Source organism: Euphorbia lathyris, chromosome 5 (genome assembly GCF_963576675.1).
Source record: "Euphorbia lathyris chromosome 5, ddEupLath1.1, whole genome shotgun sequence".
NCBI lineage: Eukaryota > Viridiplantae > Streptophyta > Magnoliopsida > Malpighiales > Euphorbiaceae > Euphorbia > Euphorbia lathyris.
In genome coordinates this window covers 61,524,979-61,539,590 of record NC_088914.1, presented here as the reverse complement: position 1 = coordinate 61,539,590, position 14,612 = coordinate 61,524,979, and the positions used below count along the sequence as shown (strand labels likewise).

Below are 14,612 nucleotides of genomic sequence, written 5' to 3'. Positions count from 1 at the left end.
CTATTGATTGTGCTCGTCGAAGAAAGAAGGCAAGTATTTGCAGTGGAGTAAGAATCCCCCTGAATTCTTAACCATCCTTACTTGGTGATGATTTTGAGAGGTTTCATTTTATCGTTGTTGATTTAGATGGGGTTTTTTTCCTACTTTAGAGATTTAGAGGAAGTGTATCTTAAGGAAAGGCCTGTTGAACAAAAAAAAACATTTATTCTTCTAGCTTGCTATTAATTTCGTCGAACTCCTTTTTTAGAGCTTCATACTTAGTTAAGGGGTTGATGTTCCAAGTTGGTTTTCAACTTGTTCTTTTTTATTTTTAGATTGTGTATTCACTACAAGAAAAGTGGGCTTTAACGGCCCTTTTATAGCAGCTGCAAGACAAACCGCCTAAATGGGCTTCATTGAAATTTATCCATGAATTATAAAGGGGCGGGTCCATAACTTCTTCCTTCTCTTTCTTCCCTATGATCCTCTTTCCTCCGTTCTGGTTCAGGTACATTCTTTCTCTATAGAAATTTGGATGAGTTTGCTAATTGAGATTTGTATATATAGAAAACAATTTTTATGTTTTTTCTACTTTTCTAATCCCTTACGATAAGAAATGCAAGTTTTTTCTACTTTTCTACTTTCCTCCGTTGTGTTTGACTCTCTTCTTTGTGTCAATCGAGGAATCCAGATCGATCTCGGTGGATTTTGTTTGGTTTCAGTTTCTTTTGTGCTGAACTGCTTCTTCTTTGTGTCAATCGAGGAATCCAGATCGATCTCGGTGGATTTTGTTTGGTTTCAGTTTCTTTTGTGCTGAACTGCTTCTGGAATGACCAGATTTCTGTTTTCAGTGGTTTACGCGGAGAATTTTCATTTCTAAGTTCTGATCAACCAAACTGCCGAGTTCTTTTACATCAATGACTAACGGAAATTCTTAATTCTTTTGGATTAGGTATGGTCAGTGGTTAGGCGATTCGATCAGCCACAGAGATACAAACCATTCGTGAGTAGGTGCTCTGTCATGAATGGAGAGCTTGGGATTGGAAGTGTTAGGGAAGTGAATGTCAAATCTGGACTCCCTACTACCACTAGTACAGAGAGGCTCGAACTCCTCGACGATGAAGAGCACATTCTGGGAGTCAAGTTTGTAGGCGGTGATCACAGGCTAAAGGTATATATTCTATCTGCTTCTTTTGAGATTCTCTTTTGTTTTAAAGTATTAATTGCTTAAAGAGAACCTTGTAAATTTATAATTGCTCTACAAATCCTAGTGGTATGAACCTTGTAATTGCTTAAAACATTAAACTGTACATTTTTGATGTTCTGTTGAGTATTTTTAATTAAATGTGTGTATGATATATATATTAATGCTTAAAATTGAAGGGGACTAGGAAATGAGTCAGATGGACTATGAATTTAGTTGATTACAAAATGAGTTAGATGGATGCATAGTTAAAATAGGAATCGGAATGTGTGCATCTGCTTTATCTATGGTGATTGCGGCTCTTGTAGAGAAAAAGAGACTTGAAACTGTTTTGTAGCAATATGAACAAGGCTCATCTTTATTATTTTTATTGGCTCCTTGCTGGACTTAGTACACTATGCCTACTTGTATTTCGCTAGGTCTTACGTATATCTAAGGGTGTATTCAAATTAATTGTATTCTTATAGTATTGTTTGACGCTATTTTGATGAACGGGAAAGACGTATATGATTATGACTCATTAATGTACCTTAATGTGAGTAAATGAAAGACATACAGATTGAGGATATCAAATGTAGGAAGTGCAATGAGTTTGAACTTTAGGATTGAAAAGCATAAAATGGAATTGGTAGAAACAGAAGGATCTTACACAATTAGTATTGGATTCAATTGATGTTCATGTTGGGCAATCTTATTCAGTTCTTGTGACAATGGATCAGGATGAATCTGATTACTGCATAGTTGCAACACCTTTGTTGTTCAATAATACAAGCTTGAGCCCCTTTGCTGGTGTTGGGGCACTGCACTATATGAATTCAAATTCTCAGGTTCAAGGTCCTTTACCTGCTGGTCCAGATCCTTTTGACATGGCGTTCTCAATCAACCAAGCTAAATCCATAAGGTAAAACACTATGCTATCTATAATATTTCAGGTAAATTGTATAGACAGACATTCAGTCAACTTCATTAGGTGGAACATGACAGCAGAGCAGCAAGGCCAAATCCACAAGGAACATTCAATGTATCCAATGTGAACATAACCCAAACATTCATCCTTGAAACATCCCAAGTTGTAATCGGAAACAAGTCGGTTTATGCTGTGAATAATTTTTCATATTTCACACCAAATACACCTTTGAAGCTCACTGATTACTTTGTAAATGGCTCCAATGTAATTTTTCATCTAATTTTGCTATTCCTGTTGCCTAGTTATACAAGCTCATATGTGATTAATTTCTGAATGTTTCATTGTTTGTAGGGCCAAAACCTTCTGAGTCATTTGGAAAATATACATTGAAGATAGATAAATTGTCTATGCATCAAGTGCATTTTGCTTAAGTATTCAAAAGGAAGCACAATATTGGCTGCTAGAGGTTGTTATGTTGCAGCATTGGCACTCGGAGGCGATGCCATTAGTGTCGAGGTTTCCAATGAGGACAGATGGGGCATCGACAATTTAGAAACAAGAGGAAATCCCGTGTTATGTTTTTATTTTGATATTGAAATGACATTAGTGTTGCAATATCGAGGTAGTTATATTGAAATGACATATTCCATTAAATTTAGTTTCTTTTTTTAATTTTAGAATCATGTATTGAATTATGTATTGAATTTAGTAATCTATGGAAAGTTGATTTTTTTATATTCTGTGTTATTTTTGAATTGATTTGCACATTTAAATTTGATTAATTAATAAATAGTTATTGTAGGTAGGAAATTGGAATATAAAAAGTAATATATATACTAAATGATGCATAAATTATGTAGGAGCGGTTTTAACCGCCCCTAGAGTTAAAAGAGAGATTCTAAAATTAGATATAGGGGCGGTTTAAACCGCCTCTACAAATTCGTCGCTAATTTTTATTCTACCCCGTCGATGATGATTTTCGTCGCTAATTCGTAGCTCCGGTCTCCTTTGGCGGCAGTTTTGGGGCGGTTTGTAAAACCGCCCCTAGACCTTGTAGGGGCGGTTAAAACCGCCCCTACAAGCGAAAAAAACTGCCTCTATAGGCAGTTTTTGTTGTAGTGATTTCCTTCTTGTGGGTTAAGGTCATGAAAGAATATGCAACTTGAGATTTCTTTGAAGGGATTTCTTTATATTTAAAAAGAAAAATAATGACTTTTCTATCAATTCCCCGTAAACAATGCCAACTGTTATAGCCTAAACACAACAGTAATTTGAAAGGAATGCCACTCATTTAGAGCTTGATGTCTTTAGGATGAAGGTATCAATCATGAGATTAATAATCTTAGGGTGATTATTGACCTTCTTATTGTGAAGGTACTAATCATGAGATTAATATCTTTGGAGTGACAGTTGACATTCTTTTAGAAAACGTATTAATAATAAGATCAATAACTTTGTGGTGATCGTTGACCTTCCTCTGGAAAAAGGTGTTAATCATGAGATTAATAACTTCGGGGTGATCGTTGAAGATGACAATTAATGTTTCTGGACCTTTCTCTGTAAATGTATCTATTACACTGAGGGAATGGTGTTCTCTCACAAACACTTTCATACCAAAATCAACTTACCGTATAAACTTTGTTATTTCTCTAAAAAAGATTCAACCCCATGATATTAAGTGATAAGCTATTTATAGCTTTAAGGATATAAGTTATCTTTGCAGTCTCGAAGTTATTTTGAAAGAAAAATGTTACACGTTTGAGAACATCAATTATGAGGTGGGTTGATGATAAATGTTAAACAAGATGGTGGAGGCTTAATTACATGTATATGAGTTAATCAGAACTATGTAATAAACTAAATACATGCAAAACTATATAAAATGACATGAAATAATAGGATAAAATATCCTATCAAAATATATATGATATCAAAACATATATGATGATAATAGGATGACCCTACAATGGAAAAAGATCAAAGAATAATGAACATCCTAGAAGCACCTAAAGGATAATACATTACCCTATCCTAACAATATTATCAACAACTTTATCTCCTTGTAGAAAATCAAGTTGTAACACTTTGCTAATATCCTTGTAAATATCACGTAGATACTATCGGCTTTAGCCATATAATCCAACACTTTAGATCTCACGGTTTTAAAATGCATTTATATGTATTACAATCGCACTTTACTAATATGTCGAGTTCTTTCCATTTTTAATTTGGAATTTACTTCATTCATGCTCCATTGCAATTCTTATAGTGACTTCCTTACCCTCAAGCTTCTACTTTTACCGTTTCACTCAATATGCACCGGGTTGTTATACAATTGGCGATCTCTATATATGAGAGAGAGAGAGGGGTAAGAAGCTCACTGCTAACTTTACACAATCAACATAACATCTTTCAAAAACACCAAGATAAATAAGTAAGCATCTTCCATGAAATAAATGAAAAATCAGTAAGGAAAAAAATACTCTCATGTTAAATTGCTAACAAAAACAGTAAGCATCTTTGTCAGCAAAGTCACAAGCAAGAAACAAGAGAGTAACATCAATAGCACAAGAGAGCATTTTCCCTCATATCTCTATTTTTCAATTTCAAAGAATCCGGATTATCTTTGACATGAACTTGGAGTGATTATTTATTCCCAGGAAATCAAATCAACCCTTAGCATGTTTGGATCCCTACTCTTAAGTCCCTAGGCATAGGGTTTTTTTTTTTTTTTTTTTGAGAATAGGGATAGGGGTGTTAAAAAAATCGAATCCCGTAGTTTTTCAGTCTATTAAGTTTGGTTTTTTTATAATTTTTTATAGTACTTTGGTAGTTTTGATGGTTCGATTTTTGTGGTAAAATAACCAAAATAACCGTACCAATTGAAATAAAGCTTAAGTAGATTTATAAAATAATGGTTAATAGCTTTTTTAGTTCACAATTTCTAATTAATTAATATTTTTATTTTTAAATCATGGTTATTTATAATAAAAAAATTATAATTCAAAACTACTGTAAGTTTGTAGTTGATATTTTTTCTTATATCAATTGCAAATTAAGGATTTGAAAATTTGAAATATAATTCAGACTTAAAACCAACAATTTCACTTTCTGTTATATATCACTATAATAATTACAATTAATGTAATTCATTAAAAAGTACTTCTATCAATTTGTTTGGAGTTTTAGATTAAATTCATTAAACTTTTATTTATATTTTATTTTAATTTATTAAATAAATGTGTGTTGGAATTGAAAACCTAATTGAACCGATTGAAGTAATTCGTTCAGTTTGGTTTGCTTCTTTATTATTATTTGGTTAGTTTCGGTTTTGATTTTTAGACACAACCAGCATTAAACATCCCTACCTAAACATACTATCAAATAAAAGAAAATCTCTCTATTCCATCTGACTGCTTGCAAGTTGTTAACTTATTAAATAACCATGTGCCAGACAATTCATATTTTTTTGAGGTCATTTTGTCTTGTCTTAGTATCTTAAAAGAGCTAGGCAATTGCTCAATCTCTTAGGTAACACGTTCAGCGAATTCGACCGGTTATCTCTTAACTAAGACCGTCAATTCTCTGTGTATTCATGGTGTATGGGCATATCCACCACCATATCTCAATGTTATTCTTTCTTCCGATTCTAATAATTAATAAGTGTTTTATTTAAAAATAATAATAATCTCTATATACCTAAGTATTCATTGCTAAGTAATTTAAAAATAGAGATATCGGCTTGTCAACATATGCTCACGGACATACATATCAAACCCATAACTAAGGAACTCAACTCAAGTAGCATTATTTGTGGACTTGTCAAAATCTGGTCCATCTACAAAGTCTCCACTGTAACTAACTGCACTCTTATTTACAAATAACTGATATATTGAATTGATTCAACACGAACAAAAAGATAAAGTTCATGTTTGTGTTAGCTAATTTCACAAGGTATTTTTGTAATAAAACTTAGTTCATTGCTAATAATTGTTTGTATAAAATGACAAATATAAAAGATTGATATTTTGGGTATTATTTCCTTTTTTAATAATTCATATTCTTAATTACATTCTAAAAAATGGTATACATACATGCTATAACTTAGATCTTTATAATACATAAAAATATATTTAAACAATAACATTATTCTTAAGTTTTTATAAATGATAGTGAGATTTTCATCTATGATCATAAAAAGAACTTTAGAATTAGATTGCTGATATTATTTTGGATATCATATAATACGTTTTCTTTTTTTTTAGGTAGACAAAGGAAGAAAAAAGCAAAAACCAGGAAAAACTTAACCCGGGATTAGCCTGGGAAAGCTAATCCCAACTTGATCAGCAGAAAGGAAGGACAAAAGGAAGTCTGGAGGCGATGAGAAGGTAGAGGTCCCAACAACCCTATCCTGGCCCTCAGCCGCAAGGCGGTCGGCAACTTTATTCTGCTCTCTGAACACATGCCCAAAACTGATAGTATCAAATGAAGAACATAGCCTTTTGATGCCTTTAAGTAAATTTTGGCTGCCTAGACCAGAGAACCTATTCTCTGAGATAATTTTCACAGCTTCAAGGTTGTCGGATTCTACACTCAACCTTTTAAAACTCAGGTTCTTAGCGAGCCTAAGCCCTGAGAAGATACCCCAGAGCTCAGCAGAGAAAGAAGAACCCACTCCTAGGTTCTGAGCAAAGCCAGACACCCAAGCACTGCCAGCGTCTCTCAAGACTCCACCAGCTGCGATCCTTCCATCCGAAAGACAGGAACCGTCAGTATTTAATTTAACAATTCCTTCCTCGGGTTTGCTCCACCCCAATAACTGAACCACCTTATTCTGGCAAGAATAAGGTAAACCCCCTTCCTTAAAGCTCTCGATAATAGAGTTAACTTTTTTAGAAAAAAAGGCAAGTTAGGACAGATAAGTGCTCCTTCTCCAAAGATGTCCGCATTCCTCCACTGCCATAGTTGGTGGCAAACAATAGCAAAGAGAATATCACCATGTTCAAGCTCAGGTAATAGCAAACCTTTAACCTCATCCACAAACCAATCCTGACCAGGATAGGCCAAGAATTTAGGAAGCAAATAGCTCGGAAGGACTTCCCTCCAAATCTTGTTGCTCTTTTCACAGTCCCGAAGAGAATGGCAAATAATTTCAGCCTGACCTTTGCATCTACTGCAAGTATCAGCCTCCGCTAAGTGGCGTATTTTCCTTTCCACATTAATGAGAAGCATGTTCTTAGCTCCGAGCCACAAGAAACTCCGAATACGATAGCGAACCTTCAGGGCCCAAATGCTTTTCCAATCCATTGAAGGAGGATAATCCGAGTTAACATAGAACGCCTCAAAGGCAGATTTACAAGAAAAGGCCCCGTTATTTGTCAGGGGCCAACAATGACGATCCTTATCATCCACCTCGCTGCTCACTTTAACACCCCGGATCTTTAGGAGCGACTCAAGATTAAGGTAAGCCTCAAATTTGGACCAAATCCAGTCTCCCTCAGAGTCCACCACATCAGCAATACTCCAGTGGTGAATCTCCAGAGGCTGCGGCGACACACTCTCCTCTAATAGGGACTTCCCCCCCCCCCCCCCAACCAGGTATCATTCCAAAAACTAATAGATCTGCCATTACCCACCGACCAACCAATCCCAGAGCAGAACTCAGAAAAAACTAATATATACCAATTAATTTATAATTTAATATTTTACTAAAATAAAAACCTAATATTTTTATATTCTTTTCAAAGTTTTCAATAATATTCATTAGTTTAAGTATTAATTTTAATTCATATAATTTTGAATTGAAATATAATTTCCAAAACATGATAATAAATTTAGATTTATTAATTGATATTTACCACTAAAATATAGCGAGATGGATATTTTATAAGGCTATTAGTTTTTTTTTTTTTTGTAAAGGAACAAAATAACATTTGTTTAAGTAAAATGTAGTAATTAGGAGTAAAAATGTCCTTAAAAAAATATGGAGCAATAAGCTAATTGAAAAGGTTCATAAAACTAGTTTTTTCAAAATTAGAGATTCGAGTCCAAAAAGCTCTTTCAAACCCTATTCACCAAACACCACTATTAAAGATTTGATTAGTTAAAACTTATAAAGTGGTTCAAATCTCTAATTTTACTCCAATCCTCCCTTTACCGAACTTGCAAGTTGCACAGCAGCTCAAAGATTACCTACAATATTCCATCCCAAAACAACATATAATATCCAATTACTACTTATTGGGCTACCAAAAGGCCTGGCCCATATCAATATAAAAAGGCCTGGCCCATATTAATATAACGAACCCAATTTTTGATTGGGCTATCAAACACGGCCTTATTCGGATACACTGCAATTGAATAAAAAGCCGTCCAACAAACTAAATAAGGATAAGATTACTGATATGCCCTTATCATATCTAACCAATCCCGCTGATCACGGTCGTCCGTTTACGATACACTCCCACGTGGCTACTCATCATAAATAATGGTACAACAAAAATGCTCGTGCTGCTGACTTTTCATTCCAAAGGAAGGAAGGAAGGAAGGGCTCGAGAGGATTTGTTTTAGTATTTATATGCATTCCCACGTGCATCATTCCGATGGGTCCCACCCTATTTTGTACTCTTTAGCTTCCAAATTAACGCCGTCCATTTTGCTGATTTAATTTTAAAGCAAACTGCCAACTGTACTACTCCATGCAATTAACGATCTCTCACACGTTCCTACTCGGCTTTTTAACTTTCTCTTTTCAGAATTTATTTAGGGCCTATTAGTAAATTTTGAAAATAATAACTAACCAGTAATTCTTTTTTAAAATTAACTTATTTTAATGTTTTAACTACATTTTTTAAGCTAAGTAAAAATTTTAATTTTCAAGAATAAACAATTTATTAGCATACTATATTAATTATTCTTTTTCATATGGTTAAATTCTGTTGTTTCTCATGTAAGCTTAAAATAAGACAAAAATGTGGTCAAAGGAGGAATTGGACTTCCACTAATCCACTCTGATGTCTAAATTAGTTTTTAGGAACGATTTGAGGAAGAACATACCAATGAATTAAAGTTAAAATATAAGCTTAGTGAATATGAATGAAATATGTACCTTCGAGAAGGTTTTACTCTATTTATATTGTGATCGAACACAGAAAGACAGTTATAAGCTTTGTAGTGTGTTGTGCTACGTATCACCCGTTGATAGGTGAACGTATGTCCCCAGATCGGGGTTCAGTATTCCTCAAGCACACTTGGGCCATGATTGATAGGATTGTACATGATTGTTGTAATAGGTTGATCTTTGACAGAGTGGATGGTGATCTCTCAGATCAATGGATCCTACGAGGAACTGATTCTCTATGATTATTCCACGTGATCTCTAATTCCAAGTGACGGACAAAAAAGTAGCCCACTCACATACCTTTATTTTGTCAAATAATGATAAATGGAAGGATGTGGTTATTATTGAACAAATTGATAGCTTGTTAAATAATATAAGTCGTTTAGAAAGAACTATGAAAGTGATTTAATTAAAGAGCAATGTGATAAATATACATGCTACATGGCCCTTGTATATAAAGATTACATGTAATCGAAATGGGAAAGGTAAAGACTGTTGGATTGTGAATCTCTTGATTTTTTTATTAATCATGAAAGGGGTATTTATACAATAGTATGATTCCTATAATTATGCTAGAGGTAATTATAATAGGAAATACAATACAATTATGGTATCATTCCTATAATTATGTTATAGGTAATTATAATAGGAAATACAATAAAGAGAGAATATTAACATATATAACAATATCTAACACACCCCCGTAGTCGAAACGGGAGGAGGACGCACGTTGAGACTAGCCCGAAAATCATCAAACAATACAGAAGGAAGGCCTTTGGTGAAGATGTCCGCAAGTTGATGTCGAGAAGGAACATGAAGAACTCGAACCTCGCCTTTGGCGACTTTTTCCCGTACAAAATGTATATCCATCTCGACATGTTTGGTCCGCTGGTGCTGAACAGGATTCTCGGATAAATAAACGGCACTGACATTATCACAATAAACCAAAGTGGACTTCTGAATGGGACAGTGAAGTTCGAGTAGGAGATTTCGAATCCAACAAGTTTCAGAGACAACATTTGCGACGCCCCTATACTCGGCTTTGGCACTCGAGCGAGAGAGGGTTGGTTGCCTCTTGGCGGACCAGGAGATGAGATTGTCCCCAAGAAAAACACAATAACCAGAGGTGGAACGTCGGGTATCCGGACAACCTCCCCAATCGGCGTCAGTGTAAGAGACCAATGAACCAAGAGATGATGGAGTGAGAGTAAGACCGAGATCCAATGTACCTTTGATATACCGAAGAATGCGCTTTATGGCTGCCATATGCTGTGTTTTTGGATCATGCATGAATAAACACACTTGTTGAACCGCATAGGATATATCGGGACGAGTAAGAGTCAAGTACTGTAAGGCGCCTGCTAGGCTTCGGTATTCCGAAGGGTCATGGTATGAGGATCCAGAGGAGATGCTAAGCTTCTGTTTGGTGTCAACCGGAGTGGCACAAGGATTCGAAGAGCTGAGACCAGCTTTCTCTATAATTTTTGAAGCATATTTCTTTTGAGAAATGAAGAGAGAGCCAGGTGAGCGAGTGACAGAGATCCCTAGGAAGTAGTTCAACGGCCCTAAATCTTTCATGGCAAATTCATTACTCAATTTAGTGATGATGGAGGAACGCAATTTATCAGATGAGGCCGTTAGAACAATATTATCAACATAAATAAGCAAATAAGAAATCTTCGTGCCTTGGCGAAACACAAAAAGTGAGTGATCAGACATACTATGAGCAAAACCCAAAGTAGAGAGAAAGGTTGCAAACCGTTGATACCAAGCCCGAGGGGCCTGTTTGAGACCATATAGAGATTTTTGGAGCAAACATACATAATCAGGTCTAGCAGGATCTCGAAACCCCAAAGGCTGATGCATGTATACAGTCTCATGAAGGTCACCATGTAGAAAGGCATTTTTGACGTCGAGTTGGTGAAGACCCCAATTTTTGGAAAGAGCAATGCTTAGAACTGCTCGAATAGTGGCTGGCTTCACAACTGGACTGAAAGTTTCCCCGCAATCAACCCCCACCAATTGATTTGCTCCATTGCCAACCAAGCGGGCCTTATATCGCTCAAAAGAGCCATCAGCATTGATCTTATGTCTGAAAATCCACCAACTTCGCAAAATATTAGCATTAGAAGGACGGGGTACAAGGACCCACGTCTTATTTTTAATAAGAGCATCAAATTCCTCGGTCATGGCATTCCGCCAATTGGGATCACGCAATGCAACAGAAGGGTTAGAAGGAAGAGGAGAGATGGTGGTGGAAACATGAAGGTTTAATTTTCGAATAGGCTTAAAAATGCCGTCTTGGGCACGTGTCCGCATGGTGTGGGTAGGGGGAGCTGCTGGGCACGTGTCCGCATAGGAAATACAATACAATGATGGTATAATTCCTATAATTATGCTAGAGGTAATTATAATAGGAAATACAATAAAGAGAGAATATTAACATATATAACAATATCTAATAAAGACAACTAAGGTTTTCTATCTTAATAACCAAAAATAGTCTCTGAATTGAAATGGACTAAGACTTGGTGTTTAAACACATCTATACTAATGCTTTCATATGGTGTTAAGGAGAGATGTACTTCTTTTAAATGGAAATTATAGAATGATATAATACATGATTTTGCATCATGTGGGCTTAGCTGTCATGAGATAAAAAAAAATATATGATCTCAACTTTTTCTAGTGTAAGACTCACATTGTAAAACTATGGTTGTACAAATTGATCCTTAGAACCCTTAGCTAATTCTAAAAGAATGATCTAATGTGACTCTTGGAAGGATACTCTGAAGGGTCATAAGATAATCTGACCTATAGGATGCCAAATAGACAATCGAGTTAGATTATGGTAGAAGGAATATAGTAAGAGAGAAAGATTTGTATGTATACACATCTTTAAATTTCTGTTTTTCACCATCCGGATAATTATGCACATGTGCATAATTGTGATAATAGAAAATTATAGAGATCTGAAGAATTACAATAGTGTTATTTGTAATTTAGGATAAAGCATACAATATTTTATGATCCATGTTTCAATGAAAAGACTTTATATCTCCAACGAGTATATAATGCTGAATTTTGATACATGTCGATCGAGATGATATATCTCTCCAATAAGTGTATAACACTAGAGCTCTTGTTCATATATCCGTTGCACGAACTATTTACGACTATAAATAAAAATGAAATAAATGAATATATTCAGTCACATGTGAGTGGGAAATATTGAAAATTTGGTATCGGCAACAAAATAGGCTAGATATTGATTATGGGTTATTAGGTTAACCTAATTAGATAGGTATATAAGTTTAGCTATCATAACCCCTAAACAAAATTTAACATAAGAATCCTTATGAAAACTTAAAGATAAAAATGGCTCTCTCTCCCTAATTTGTCGAATATTGTCCTCTCCCCCTCCCACTAGACGACTCGCTCTTAGTTCATTGATCACAGTCTTTTCTTCCCGTGTGTTTCAATGAGTCTATCTGTGATGGATGATATGCAATCGCGATTCTTTCTTCAACTGCAATCAACCTAAACAAATTTTACGCTATAAAAAGTAACTCGTAAACCTATTATTATATTCGGATTATATATATAATAATCCCAACAGCTTCTTTTCTAATCCTATGTATTTCTAAAAATTCAATATATTTTTCACCAAAGAAAATATATTATATAACTATATGTAATTTAAATTTTTATTATGTATAAATATCCTACAATTCATATCTAACATAAGATGATGAACCGACCTTAGAATTAGGATATGACAAGCTACCTCCATCCAAACAAAATAGTGAGTATTAGATGATGTAAACATTTTCTAATTGAAGAATAAAAAAATAAATAAAACTAGACGTGTGGGTCAAATAGGGCACCCTATACTACTACCCATTTTATATTTTTTCCCCACACGTGTAGTAGATTGTAACTTCTTGGAAAGTGGAATTACAATCTATATATACCTAAACAAACCCCATGTCTTCTCCTCGGAATCAAAATCAGAATCTGAAATGGGTTTCTCGGAAGCAGATAGAGTGTGCAAAGTTCATCAAAATCACGATCAAAGGTTAGGTGTTTGTCCATCTTGTTTAAGAGAGAAATTATCTCAGCTTTATGTGGTTTCTTCTTCTTATACAAAATCAACATCCATGGTTGGGACTTCTTATATGTCTTCTGGTTCTTATTCCTCTTCGACTCATATGTCTCCGGTGCACCGTCATCAGAGAAACGGCTCCGACGTTATGGGTTCCATGTCTTTCAGGATAAGTTTGGGTAACGGTTTGAGGAAAAGCAAATCGATTGCTTTTGTTTCCTCCTCCACTACTGGAAGTGGAAACAAGAAGAATAAGAAGAAGGGGTTTTGGTCCAAAATTCTCCATCCTAAGGAGAAGATTGCGTTTAATACTCGTAGATTGATCTAATTTTTTTGGGGGGGAGGGGATTTTGAGTTTTGTGTATAGCTTTTATGAATCTGCAAAATCTGTAATTGAGGGAATGGACTTTTTTTGTTTCACACGATGAAATTGAATGTATTCTTGTTATCCTAAGTATAATACACACTTGATTATTATTTTTGTTTGAATTAAATTGATAGGTTGTAGATTCTTGAGGAACAAGACAGACAGCTCATAAATTTGTTGAAGAGGAGATGAGTTTATTGACTAACTCATCATTTCATTTTCACACGTTTGCGGAACTTACGTACGAGTCAACAAAATACATCTGTATTTTTGACTTGGAACAGCCCTGTTCCACCTTTTGGATGTTTAGTTCTATGTTTATCATATTTCATATCCCATATAACTCCTCCCTCTCTGTCTTATTCTTAGGCCATTATTTTTAAGAGTACCCCTATGAGAAATTATAGGGCACATGGAGGACCCTATACACATCATACACATGTCAAATGTTTTGATTGTTCACACATGTAAAAATGTATGCTAAACTCCCATGACTTATTTCTGATTTCTATTCTCATTCGCACCAATCCACCATTTTTTTTCATTTTTTTTCATTTCAACTACCTCTTTTTTTTTTTTTTTTTTTGAAGGGTTTCAACTACCGTTTTTAATAATATTAAAATGACATAATACATATTTAAACCCTTAAACTTATCACGTTTTATCTGTTAGTTATTTATAGTTGGTTTTAAAAACCTATGACACATCTATAGTTGGCTTTAGAAACTTGTCGTATATTTATAGTTGGCTCATTCGGACCTTCTCGGATATCCAAATGAGAACTATATATGTGTGATAAGTTGACTTTTGATAGGTTTTTAAAACCAATTATAAATATGTGATAAGTTATTTTAAAAGTTCAGAATGTAATAATCAAAACTTGTCAAGCTTCTATTAAAATCATTTTTACATCAGATTCATTTTTATATC

At 34.6% G+C, this 14,612-nt stretch overlaps 1 protein-coding gene across 4 annotated transcripts; it reads left to right on the top strand.

Moving 5' to 3' along the window:
• The first annotated feature begins 348 nt into the window (after positions 1-348).
• LOC136230611 (abscisic acid receptor PYL5-like) lies at positions 349-2,825 on the top strand. 4 transcript variants are annotated; one of them, XM_066019736.1, is made up of 6 exons: positions 349-487; positions 671-832; positions 932-1,150; positions 1,903-2,084; positions 2,168-2,354; positions 2,442-2,825. In XM_066019736.1, the coding sequence occupies exons 2-6, from the start codon at positions 809-811 to the stop codon at positions 2,478-2,480; spliced, it is 651 nt and encodes a 216-aa protein (XP_065875808.1). In that variant the 5' UTR covers positions 349-487; positions 671-808; the 3' UTR covers positions 2,481-2,825. The 4 variants fall into 4 exon arrangements, with proteins under 4 accessions (XP_065875808.1, XP_065875811.1, XP_065875810.1 ...); XM_066019739.1 differs by lacking the exon at positions 671-832 and having other exon boundaries at positions 400-487; XM_066019738.1 differs by lacking the exon at positions 349-487 and having other exon boundaries at positions 497-832; positions 2,171-2,354.
• The last annotated feature ends 11,787 nt before the right edge of the window (positions 2,826-14,612 follow it).

Excerpts from the sequence above, each read along its gene's own strand:
- LOC136230611 (XM_066019736.1), top strand. The coding sequence starts at position 809 with ATGACCAGATTTCTGTTTTCAGTG. Across the intron at positions 2,085-2,167 it reads AACCAAGCTAAATCCATAAG|CAGAGCAGCAAGGCCAAATC; the intron begins GTAAAACACTAT and ends GGAACATGACAG. Across the intron at positions 2,355-2,441 it reads ACTTTGTAAATGGCTCCAAT|GGCCAAAACCTTCTGAGTCA; the intron begins GTAATTTTTCAT and ends CATTGTTTGTAG.